The sequence below is a fragment of the Falco peregrinus genome, chromosome 1 (genome assembly GCF_023634155.1).
Source record: "Falco peregrinus isolate bFalPer1 chromosome 1, bFalPer1.pri, whole genome shotgun sequence".
NCBI lineage: Eukaryota > Metazoa > Chordata > Aves > Falconiformes > Falconidae > Falco > Falco peregrinus.
This window is the reverse complement of record NC_073721.1, coordinates 123,008,641-123,021,467: the sequence shown is the minus strand read 5'-3', so window position 1 is coordinate 123,021,467 and position 12,827 is coordinate 123,008,641. Positions and strand designations below refer to the sequence as shown.

The following is a 12,827-nucleotide window of genomic DNA, read 5'->3' as shown; positions in this document are numbered from 1 at the left end:
GGGTGTAAGGCTTAGGCAAATTCATACTGGTAAGGATGGTGGGACTTAACTGATTGCGTATAAGTACCTGAACTCCTTCATCCATGAGATGAGAATGGCAGAAGCCATGTATCCATGGTACTAAAGAGCGAATTGGCTTCAGAAGAAATTATCCCATAAGCTTTTTCTCCTATTTACAAATAGAAACAATTCAAGAGACATCTGGTTATGGAGAAATGGGGAGCAAGTAATGAAATCATTTAACATTATCTGGTTGTTTGTGAAGATGGTAGAACAGCAGAAGTCTCTAAAATAAGCGCTCTGCTTTGTGTCTCAGAACTTGTGTGGCAGAAGGACGGACATTTCATAGGCGTAAGATAACACCCTTATACCAAAAAGTCTTTCTGGCTTGTATTCCCTGAAACAGAATGTCCTGTAATAAAATAGCTGTTTAGGAGTTCAGTTTGTAACCCAGCTTGGTATGGCCAGTTTTCCCACTAAGCAGATGCTATAGTGTATGTAATCATGAGTTTCTCTTCAGCCTGGATCGTGGCAGGCTGAATTGTGATAATGTGAATTTTTTTTTTTTTTTTTTGCAAGGGGGGTAAGGGTAAGTAAAAATTTTAAAAAATAATACGTTACAGTTTGATGTAGAAATAGTATAGTCACTTTTTCTTTCACCCCACCTGTTTTATCTTCTTAATCTTGCTCAGAATAATCCTGGCCAGACACCTCCAACTCTGAAGAAGATGATTCAGATGGCAGGAGAGATTGCTGATGGGATGGCATACCTCAACGCCAACAAATTTGTTCACAGAGACCTTGCTGCGAGAAACTGCATGGTGGCAGAAGACTTCACAGTGAAAATTGGAGGTGGGCTTTGGTGACTTTTACGCAAACTAAAAGCATCATCCTGAAAAATCAGTATCTTAGAAGGCATTTTAATTTTTTGAAAGCTGCTTGAAAGAGCTTTTACAACTTAGCTCTATTTCAAATTTCTGCAGAACGAAATGTGTTCCTTATGAAGGGTTGCTGTGATTTAAGACCTGTGAGCAGTCAACACTGAGTTGAAGCTCTTGGAATACCTCTACGTTCCAGTGAGGAAGTAGTATAGTGTGGGGGTTTAAAAAGAGCTAGTGCAGCAGTGATTTGAGGTGCAGATGCTGCAGACATCTGGGTGGATGGCGTAGTTGCCACTGGTGTGTCATTTGCTTTTTTTGTTTGTGTGCAAAAATAATTCCACCTCCTGTTTGTTGATACAGGAATAAGAATTTTAGGAGTATTTTAAAGCATATCTGATTTGGAAGTGGAATGTAAGGCTTGACTTCAGCTGGGTGCTTTCCAGTCTGAACTGGAAGTTCTGCTTTCCGGGCAACAGAATGGCTTTTCTTCTGCTCTGCTGTTAGAACACCACTTTTTTTTCCCTTCACCACCCCTCCAAAATAGTGTCAGATGAGTTTTTTCAGAATTCTCTCCAGAGAGGGTGATTTTAAGCTTTTGGCTGTTTTCGAGTTGTGCATATTAAAATAACATGTATAGCAACAGCCTTCTGCTGTAGGAAACTAATTCTTTTTCTCTAAGCTTAACTCAGCTATTTTGATAATTTGTGTAAGTAATCCTGTCATTTGGGAAAAAGAAAAAATGATTTCATTTTGAGTCAGTTAATTAGGAAATAAGGTCTTTGGGGGATTTTGTGCATTTTCTGCAGGTTTGAGGGAAGTCAGCCTGAATCCTTCCCATTCCACTCCTCCCCTCCCCAGCATGTTTTACAATTCTTCGAACTGAAGATGGTGTATTTCTTCCCTTTAATATGGTACATGGTTACCCCGAAAGCATTTCATGAAATATGCTGCACTGCTCTCATTTGTGTACTAGTATTGAAAATCCCTTCGTATAGAAACAGTTTAGCAGCATCTTGACTAGAACACGCCAACTCAGAGTGTTTCTATCTCAGAAGAGGAGCTTTATGCTACACTATCCTATGCTCGTTGTGTATCTTTTTCTTATTTGCATTACATTTTTAAAGAATTTTCCATTCAGCCAGGATAGTCACCCTGGTATGTGGGAGTGATGGAATAGCTGCACAGATGGGCTTTTTAGTCATAATCACTGAGGGTACCGGTGTCCGTAGCAGACCAGGAATGAGGAGGATCAGTGTTGGATCACTCATCCAAGCCTGGTAACAATGACATCCATGCAGTGGTAATAATGACTGAGAACTGGAGGGGTCCTGTCCTCTTTCCACTCCACTTTTCCCAGGAAAAAAACGGGCACCTACAGGTCTATTGATAAAATGAATTTTGCCCTAGCTCTGTTATGTTAGCATACAGCATTTAATAATAGCAAGAGATGTGATGCCACCTGATTTATTAACTTTTTCATTCGTGTCCAAAAACTTAGTAACTGGTTTCAATAAGCTAGTCCAAGACCCAGCAGTTATGTGTGCATCAAACTGATTGTACAGACAGAAAATGCTGGAATGAGTCTGTTACCATCAGGAGATGAGCATTGTTACATCCAAGTCTTGCAAATGCTTATGCATTTACAGATAAGGACATGCTTATAACCCGAAGTATGTCTTTAATAATCGTCTGTGTTAGTCACGAATGAATAGCCTAATCCTCTGTAGTATTTGGAACGGTGTATTACATGGGAACTGGAAATTACCTTTGGGGAGAGGAAAAAAATGGGAGAGAAGCATTTACTACTTTAGGTGAGATTCTTCAGTTAAAGACAATAGTATTAAGTGCTAAAGGAGCTCTTTACACTCTTCGAAAAGGAGAGTCAGTCACTGAATGTTGGGAACAGAGTAGTGAATTACATGGCCTTCAGAAGATTTAGCTTACTGCAAAGCTTGAGCATAAATCCTGGAACTTTTAATATTAATACATTTATGTCGTTCCAACTTCTCACCCCCTGAAGTCAGCGGTAAAAACATCTGTTGGTTTTGTTGGGAGGGAAGCTAACCAGCCCTAAGGCAGCATCTAAAGTGCCTGCAAAGTAAAGTGTTGTGGTAACGGATTGCAGATTGTTTGCACAAAATTGTGATTCTCTGCTGGCCACAGTGGCTTGTAATAAGCGGAAATGTTCATCGTGTTATTATGCAAACTCAAAACATTTATACCTTCTAGATTTTGGCATGACAAGAGATATCTACGAGACAGATTATTATCGTAAAGGAGGGAAAGGTTTGCTGCCTGTCCGCTGGATGTCCCCTGAATCACTGAAAGATGGAGTCTTCACAACGCACTCCGATGTCTGGTAACAAAAAAAGGGCCTCGAAAAACTGTTTTAGTCCCTCTTCTTTCTAGCCTCTTCTCTTGTTGTAGTAGACTTAACTATACTGCTTCTCCTGTCTCTTCAAAGGTAACTTTTTTCCACTGTGAAGCTTTCTGCTTTATATCTTGTGTTTACATTGCAAAAATCAAAAACTTGTGAGGTTAAATTCTGCTCTCGGAGAGAGCAGAATTACATGGATTTCCAAAACTGGAAGTGGCGGCCTGTTTCCTGCTGTGGGTTGTAAAATCAGTTGTGCAGTGAAAAACATTACCTTCACCTGGAAGAGCAAGTTGTCATTTTTCAAATTGCCCTCCTTCAAGAAAAGCATTAAAAGTTGCCAAGAATATAGAAAGGTTCATAGTGCTGACCTGCTTTTCTATCAAAACCTTCTGTGTAAATAACTCCGCTTTCCCGCAGATGGTTTGTGTACACTAGCAGGTTTTTTCTTGGGAGTTCTCCCTTGCGTATATCCATTTGGAGCTTTGTTTGCTTGTTTTATATACCGCAAAATGCAGAAATTGGTTTTTTTCTTTAAAAGCACATTGCCTAGTTGCTGTATTTGTGAAGTTATTAATAGAGGCATTCAGGAGCTTTCAAAATATTCTTCTTAGAAGAAATAATACTCTGGAACAATTCCCCCTCCACACACACCCCCAAAATTCTGCAGATAGGTAGGGAGAACTTGGCAGAAGATGAACGTGTACTGGCAAAACCTCTGCTCTGTCTTTTATGGTTTCTCTGCCTTCCTAACAAGATCTTTTTACTGCTGATCTGTTACAGAATTGGCAGCTGATTGCCTCCAAATGGCTAGAAGTCAGTAGGAATGGTATTTTAGTAGTAAACTGCATTTTCTTTAACAGCTGGAGGATTTGGGAGTCAGTGGACTGTCGTCCACAGCACTAGCTTCAAGTGAAAGGGTCATAAGAGGAATTAATATAGCACATGAAAAAACACAGCACCAGAACATTACTTTAATTTTTTTGTGTACGGCTAGTAACTTATTTATGAATCCAGTAACCCTCAAACTTGGAAATAGATGAAAATAACCACTTGGAGTTGAAGGGGGGAAGCCCTGTATCGGCCATTTATCTAATGGAACAGTGCAGGCATGCTTTTGGCAGTCCCCCTGCAGTAGAAGAATTTTGGGACTTGTAATGGCTTCACAAAGCAGACGTAAATTTGGAATATATTGCTAGAAAATCTGCAGATGTAAAGCTGAGTGAGCCTGGAGTTGAAGAGCTGGCAGACCTGCCCGTTCTTACCGCACAACCATAACTTTTCAAGTCCAGCCGTCATCTCCAGCCATTGTATCAAAAGTGGGACTGCAGCGGGTCAGGTGTTCAGCTTTGACGTACTGCACTTGTTCCATACATGCTTTCCTTTTAACCTCTAAATATTAAGTGACGTTATTGTTTAAACATAACTCAAATTCTAGACACACACACGCACACCCCCCCACCCAGATATGATGCCAAATCAAGCATCAGGAGTTAAATTAGTGCTTTAGCTGTTGCAGGAAGTACATGAGCTCTCCTTGCAGTGCGAACAAGATTTGGCATTCATCGGTCCAAAGCAGGGTTGAGCAAACAGTATGGCAGTTTATCAGTGGGACAGTCTGTGCGAAATATTCTAGCCAGAATCACACCAAGGAAAGTAGCTTACTGATTATAAGGCTGGAAAACTTAGGAGGAGGAGGAGTAAAATCTGACTTGAAAGCACCGAGAGGAAGAAAATGTTCTATGAAGACTAGCTCCACAGCTCTCATCAGTATTTCAGACAGCTACCCCTTGGGATGGTTTGTCAGCTTAATTGTTGGAAGTGACTTATTCTGAAATTTGGTTTACATAGGTGTAGTATCTTAAGGTACAAAAAACCCCTGGTTCAGCGTGAGGAATATGCTGCTTGTTTAGAACACAAATACATTTGCGTTTGCCGTGGGTATCTACAGCTATAGATTCAGAGTTTTCCATCTGAATTTGCAATGTAATGGAGCTTGACTCATCACTCTCATGAAGTAGTGTCTATTTACCTGATTTGCTTATGCCCAAAGCGATCATTCCAGTTTACTTCTCGATAACTTTTTGACCAAACACTGTACCTTGAAGGTCTCTTCGTGCCAGGAAAAATCACCTGACTGCTGGTATTGGTTCAGGTTTTGAAGCTGCTTCATGTAAACTGTGTAGCTTGGCCGTTTTGGGGGCCATTTTTTTTCATCAAACAGTAAAAAATGTTGAGATTGTTTTTTCCTGCCTTTTTGGTAGGTTATTTTGACATCTGGTTCTATGTTCTTCAAGATCAGTTTTAGGAAACAGAATGTCAAAAAGACAAAACTGCGCGAGTGGTCAGAGCCCGGTATTTACTAGCCGTAAGGTGAAAATGCAAACTGCAAAAGGAATATCTGGAGGTTTTGAATGGTGGAACTTTATTTTAGCAATTCATTCTTTTATTGCTTTTCAGACTGAAGAATGAGGTAATTAAACAAGACTGTTTCTGTTGTAGTTAGGGAAGGAGAACATTTTAAAATTGAGGTAATACTGTTCAGGGTGAGGGTGTATTTCTATAAGTCTTCAGCGCCTTGCATTCTTTCAGGGCTGGTAGTTATCTTGAAGGAGCAACATGTTTGTTTGTTATGATAATATGACTAGTAGGTGTGCAAGGCTTGGTCTCATTATTCCTGCAGTGATCAAAGCAGCTTCAAAGGCACCAGAATGTTGAGTTGACCCTCTGTCCCTCCCTCCCCTGGAAGGCAAACAATTGCAAGCCTGTCTGTGGCTTCTGGCTCCAAATACAAACCATTTTAGATACAGTGGATAACTGAAAGATAAAACCACTCTACCGTAACTGCCAGCTAATAATACTGGACTCCTGTTTTCATAACAATACCCCATTGAAACTACGCTTTTTTTTTCTCTAAACTTGACTCAGCATTTTAGCCACAGAAGGCAAGACTGCATCTAGATTTTCTTTGCACACGCAGCAGCTCTAAAAGTAGATGACTCTTCAGTGCAGGACAGACAATTTGAGCCATGTCTGCTCAATAAACTAATTTTAAATGGAGATATTTTTAGAAAGTGTCAATACGTAAGTTCAAACTACCCAATTACATAACTGTGTTTATCTTTCTTCACCAGTAATCAATTGCTATTATTAGACAAGCTTCTTTTTTCACTTCTGCGGTCCTTTGTAGTTAGTGGAAGGAGCCAGAAGGCTCCCTTTCAGGAGCAGTTACATACATGTTGCAAAAGGGATAACTGAGTTTCTCCTGGAGGCTTACATGTTTTGCTGCTGAAGCAGCAAATTTAGGCCCTTGGTACAAGAAGCCAGAGAACGTTCACATTTCTTCCATGTGTTTTTCAAAAATTGGCTTTGTTGCTTGCTGCTGTGCCAAATGCCTTGATCCTTACTTTGCACCTTTGACTTAGAGTGTGGAAGAAACCAAAGCAGAGGGATAAGTGGAAAGTATTACCCAAGGAAGTGGGTTTGTGTCTGGGGAGCAGAGGTTGGTTGGTTTGCTTGCTTTTAGTGGCCAGGGCGGCGGGATGCACAGGTGTGTGGCGTGCATTTGCTGTCTAGCTCTCGGCTTGCTTGAGCGGTAGGGGAAAAGACGCAGCTTTCAAATCGGATTTGTGTGACTCAAGTATTTCAGATGAAAAGCAGCTTCCACTGGAATGAGAGCTTACAGTTCTGTGTTTATTGCCTTCTCAACGGCTATCAGGAGTACCTGAGATATGTTACATGAAGAATTTGAGTTTAGGTTTTTTAATATATTGATTTTTTTCTTGCTATCTCTGGGCTTGGGGGAGCAGGGCTTGTTGAGCTACCTTTCAATAACCAGTCTTTGCAGCTTCTCTACCTGCTTGGAAGGTTTGATTCCCTGCACCCAGCCACACAGGGATCTTTTTGCGGACTTTAACAATCAGATGTCTATCCAGTCTGAGGTCCTCTGTACAGGAAGCACAGAGATAGGAACAGAGGTTTTAAATTCTTTTTCTTCGCCCCATACCTGCATTTTTCCTTTTCCCCTCTCCACTGTTCTTCCCACCTCGCGGTATGCCTGAAGTCTGAACTCAAAGCCATGGGAGAGGGAGGCGAGATGCAAGCTGATTCTTGTCAAGCTCACAGCTTAAACCTCCTCTGGGTTAGGAGGCTTCTGGTCAGTGCAGTGAGCTGTTTTCAGGGATTGACCTGTACAGAACCAGTGTAACCAAATGGTGTTGGACCACTGAGCGATCGTAATCATGGCCAGCTCTGAGCTGTATGGTGTGAAAAATGGAGATATAGTATTACCAGTCTTTTCTTACAGAGGTCATTCTGAAGAGTCATTCAGAACTGGAAGCCTGTTTCTCACCATCAGCTAGAGGTGTTTGAAGTCAACAGTCTCTTACGCTAGGTGATGTGGCTGTCACCATAGTTGCATATTTTTGAGCAGTTGGAATTTTTTGGTAAAAGAAAATACCCATGGACACCTACTTGCTCAGCATCATCTAGGAAAAATATCCTTGTAAAGATTGCTTGGCTTTCTAAAGGTCTGATTTGTTTTCCAGGTCTTTCGGTGTTGTACTTTGGGAGATCGCAACGTTAGCGGAGCAGCCGTACCAAGGCATGACCAATGAACAAGTGCTCCGCTTTGTGATGGAAGGAGGTCTGCTGGAAAAGCCAGACAATTGCCCTGATATGCTGTAAGTGTCACCAGTTACTGCTGTGCTCAGTGCCGTTTGTTCTTCCTGATCCCTTCGATGTCCTCTTCTGCCCTGTCTACCACAGGAGGGGTTATTGAAGAGTGATCATAATGTGAGGTGCTGCTTGAACAGTCTCCGTCAATCTAGTACTTTATAGTAGTTAGACATACTGGCAAACAATTTTGCTTGTGGCCAGAATCTCGCTTTGGGCTATCTCCTCTAATAAGGAAACAAAACCTAATTTTTATGTTCCTGAATAAAATTAGACTTAATACAAGTTCATAAGCGACGTTTGCACAGCAGAAGACTTTGTGTCTCAATCTTGTCTCTTCTGCTTAAAGTAATTCTGTCAAGTGTGAAGAGAAAAAAGAGCATAGGACAAGGGGAATGCATTGTGCATAAATGCTGTGGAATTCAACTTTTTAGTTCAGCACACAGATAAATGAATGTATCGTTCCTTTGTCTGAAGCAGCGCTGGATCTGCTATTTCAGTCACAGTGCTCATCACATGGAGATAAACAAATCTCCCCTGGTAACAGTTCCCTTTCCCGTAAACGCAGAGAGCAGCGCACAGAAAAACCTTTGCCTGCCCCTGGAATCGATAGAAAGCCTTGCGGCCGGGGAGGGGTGTGATGCAGCGGGCTTCGGTTTTTAGCTTTACATTGTTGAAATACTTCTGCTGGCTTTTGTGTACAGCCGTTTCGGTTGTTCAGACTTTATTACTTTGATATACTTCCCAAACTGGCTTTTGGGGAGGAAATACTGCGTCTTGCAGTTATTGAAATTTGTTGGAGGCCCACAGAAGGGATACAATCACTTAAGGGCCTCAGCTGCTTGGGATTCTTAGGAAAAGAGCTTTTTTGGCTGGAGCGCTGGCTTTGGTTTCAGATGACAGGCAGCGTTGTTTTGTTGTTTGAGGGGGGTGGGTGGTATATGCAGGGGGAGGTGTAGCTGCCATGTGATTCCTCAGTTTCACATTCTTTCCCTTCCACTACGCTGTGGAGAATTTCTGGCAGTCGGATTGACTGGGGATTGTTTAACACAGAGCGGTGTAGTGGAGGGGGGGAGCAGGCAGAAATGGGGGAACAACAGGGGGTGTGAAGGGGGTCAGCTCCCCGAGCCCGCAGGAAAAAACACACAAGTCTACGGTGAGAACGAACTCAGCAAGAGATTCAGCGTTAGAAATTCCCCGTTAACCTGGGGTGTGTGTGGTATGAGCAGGGCGACGGCGGGGAGTCACCGCGAGAAGCTCTCTTTACTGCAGCCCACCGGCCGCTCTCTTTCCTCCTCAGAGACACCCCCCTGCCCGCTGGGTGTTGCTTCTGGACGAACCCACTTCCAGGGAAACCGGCTTGCAAGCGGGAGAATTTGGTTAATGTCTGGCAGGGCAAATCTTTGCACCAGTGTTTAAGAGCAAAGGCCTTTTTTGTGCTGATTTTAATGAAGAAGCTCTTCACATGTTAGTTGTGTCTACCAAGACGTTACCCTGACATCGCAGAGATACAGAGTAAAAGAAATAGAATCTTCCTTTGGATTTAGCCACTTCTTTCCATCAGAGCAAGGAACAGTGCTGAATTCGGAACTAAGGCACATCCAGTGGCGTGTGGCATCTTTCTTTGGTGATATAGCTGTGTATAAAATGTCCTGACTCTGTCAAAAATGCAAAAAAAAAAAAACCAAAACAAAAACATTTGAACATATTGAGCTTAGAAGCTTATTGCGACTTGCTTTAGCTCCCTTTCAGCTTGTTTGGTCTTATGTATTAGGACAGACCCCTAAGCCTGCTGAAATTCAAATAGGCAGTTGTAGGAATAACAGTAGGGAGCTCCAGGAATAATCTTCACCTTTGTTCTATGCACATGCATTCGGCACTCAAAGAACGGCTTTTGCGTTACTATGGTGCTTTTTTCTTTGCATGTTTTTGCCTCTTTCCCTGTCTTCCATCCCGTTTTCCCAAGATGCTGTTAAGATGCTGTGCAACACTCGGTAACCTGACAACTGCTGCCAGTCTTGAGCCTGGCGCGTGTCGCTGCTGGCAGGCCCGGAGACCTGGTCTGTAGGCAGAGTTCCTCTCCAGCTGTCTGATAACCGGCTTCTCAGCACCTCAGGTAACAGGAAAACTACTGAACGGACAGAAGGGTGCTTGGAACAGAGTTGCCAAGAGCCCTGAAATGGCGTGTGGATCTTGCCGTGCATCCCCAGCATGTTTCAGGCAACGGCTTTGTCAAGCACTTTATGAAACCCTTCGTAAAATAGGGGGTCCTCTTGGTGGGGTTTTTTTTGGAGGCTGCTAAAAAATTCTGTTGAAAGACAGGTTTCTTGGGCATGTCTGTGCCAGTGGAAGGTATTTCTTAGCACAGATCCTTACTGTTGGAGGCTGACTGGTCTGTGATAGTTCATTAATTCAGGAAAGCGAAGCCCACCTGCTGCAGGGAAGTCAGTATGCTTCTTGTGCTTGGTACTGTGTGCAAGCAAGTGAGAAAGGGGGCCAGGAGCCGCAATTCCAAATATCTCATGTGGTAGGCTACAAATGTAGAGATTATTTTTTTCTTTAAATCGGTTTGCCTGGGAAACAACTAAAATTATGGGCAGAACACAAATTTACCTTTCTGTAGAGAGGGGGGTACACTGACAGACAAAAACCTCCAGAGCGGTTGGAGGAGGTGGGCTGCTGTGGGGAAGCGTAGATGAGAACGGAGAGATGAGAGAGAGAACAATCTACTGGTTTTAACCTCGACGATCACATGAGTGGGGACACAGCCGTGCACGCTCCATCCAGCGCAGCGGTTTTCGTACGGGCCTCGTGTTGCCCCCACCCCCCCCCACACCCCACATAACTGCTAGGTGGTGCAAGCAGTCTTGGATGTTCCATCTCTCCTAGGACTGCGATGTTAGTAACGCTTGTTAGCGGCTGTGCTTTCCTAGCCCCTGGCAGCAGCGCGTCGGTAGCTTCTAGCTGGATTAGAGACCAAGGAACTTGAAGAACTGGAGGGGTTCTGTTCTGCAGCCTGGTTGTATCGGGGGCTTGTGCAAAGGGGGATTTTACGGCACAATTGTCTCGCAGTTCAGAGAGGTGGTAAATCCCTGTCAAAGGGCTAAGCACAGGGGGGACGGTATTTCGAGAGGCTTTTTATTCTTGCACAGGGTGAAACAAGACTCAGTTCTGTTTATGCTACACCCTCTTGGCATAGTTTGCATGGTTTTACAGACAGAACCATGCAGTAAGACAGATGGTTCAATAAGACAGTGCCAGGAGAAGCTTTGCTGTTTTTCTTCTCTTCCTGTGTAATAAATTCTGTTTTTATGTACTACCATTGTTATGGCAGTGTTCATCAGGTGATGGCTGTGTGGCAAGAAGGTTTGTTACAGCTGAAGCTCTCAGACAGTGTGTTCCCATGGGGCTTTTAAAAGTTGTGGAGGCTGGAATTCCACTCTGTTTTTGAAGCAAAAATTGCTTCCCCCACATGTATTGTAGATGACTAGACTATTTACGCATTGCTGATTTTCCCTTTGTTCTGGTGAGCACTCTGTTAGAAAGCAGGGTCTGCTGTGCAGAGGTAATGTCAGCATGTAGCAACAGCAGAATGGGAGAGATCCTTTCACTTTCCCCCGCCAAATTGGTTCTGATGCAAAGTACGAACACCACACTCAAATGGAATGCAGCTTCTATAGTAACTTTGCATTTTCTGTTTTTTTGTTTTCTCGGTACAAAAAGTAACTCTGTTTCTGCTCAGTTCTTTGAGCAAAAGATGCATGAGAGAGACCCTGGCTATTCCTGTATCTCATGATGATGCTTCCAGCTTCCTTGAGCTCGCTTGCCACCAGTCAGAAACATACTTGTTAAAACCGCTCAGGTCGTATTAACAGCCTGTAAATTCTTCCATTGTCTACTGGAAAGTTGGGGTTTTTTTTGTTTAAGATAACGTAAACAAGGCCTTTGAACCCACAGAGTTAGAAAGAAAAAAAAAATCCTTTTATGGGAACTCTGTAGGGTTTTTAAATCTGGAATGGCTTACAAGAAACATCACGTGTCCTTGTTTGTGCTGATGTCACATGCATTACTCCGCTGCTTGTGGTATCTCCTTAGCATTGCCCTTAGGCCTCAGGGCGAAGCGCCAGCGAATACCCAGTGTTCTTGGCTCCCGCTAAGGCTTCTATTCAGGGACGCAGCAGTCAGCTGGAAAGGAAACAGCCATGAAGTAACAGAAATGGATTTTATATATTTATGTCTCGAGCTTTCCTCCTCGTTTGTGGGTGAGGGTATAGTGCGGTTTTATAGTTCGGCTTCACTTTCGCTATGAAAGACTTATTAAAGACTCAAAAACAAGCGGTTGGTTTAGCAGTGTTTACGTGTCTACGTGCCTGTTACAATACAGGATTGAGTACCTGGGGAGTTCGCCCAGCACAGACTGGTTTTGCCAGCTTCTTTTTTGGTGACACAAGGCTGTGCTCAGGTGGCTGACTTTTGTTCATGCACAGTTGTGCCAGCTGAGCTCCAACAGGAATATTTGTGACTTTAAATGCACTTCAAATGAGATTGCCTTTGTTTTGGTTACGAGCTCTCAGCAGTGTTTGCATCCCGAATGCAGCAGCTGAGAACAGTGCACCCTGTGAGGAAATGCAACGCTATTGCCCAAGGAGTGAGTTTCTGGCGGGAGGGGATTGTTTTCCTTTGGGTTTTTTTCAGGCCAGGGTTCCCAGACGCTCCGGACCCACTGTGGGTGGGCAGTGGTGCACAGCAACAGGCTTCAGAGTCCAGGGTTTTCCAGCTCGATGACAGTTCTGTCAAAAGGTTTGTTCTAGACAGGGACTGTGGAGACTGTGTAAGACGTTACTCTGTGGTGGACTGAAGTGTTACTCAAAAAAAGGAGTGATTTTTTTGTTCATTTG

General features: G+C 43.2%; 1 protein-coding gene across 2 annotated transcripts in view; it reads left to right on the top strand.

Moving 5' to 3' along the window:
- IGF1R (insulin like growth factor 1 receptor) overlaps positions 1-12,827 on the top strand; it is a 194,940-nt gene that overhangs the window by 173,015 nt on the left and 9,098 nt on the right. For both annotated transcript variants that reach the window (XM_005242437.4, XM_005242436.4), the window contains exons 18-20: positions 693-852; positions 3,111-3,240; positions 7,803-7,937. In XM_005242437.4, the coding sequence (XP_005242494.2) occupies positions 693-852; positions 3,111-3,240; positions 7,803-7,937 (425 nt within the window). The remainder of the gene's footprint in view (positions 1-692; positions 853-3,110; positions 3,241-7,802; positions 7,938-12,827) is intronic.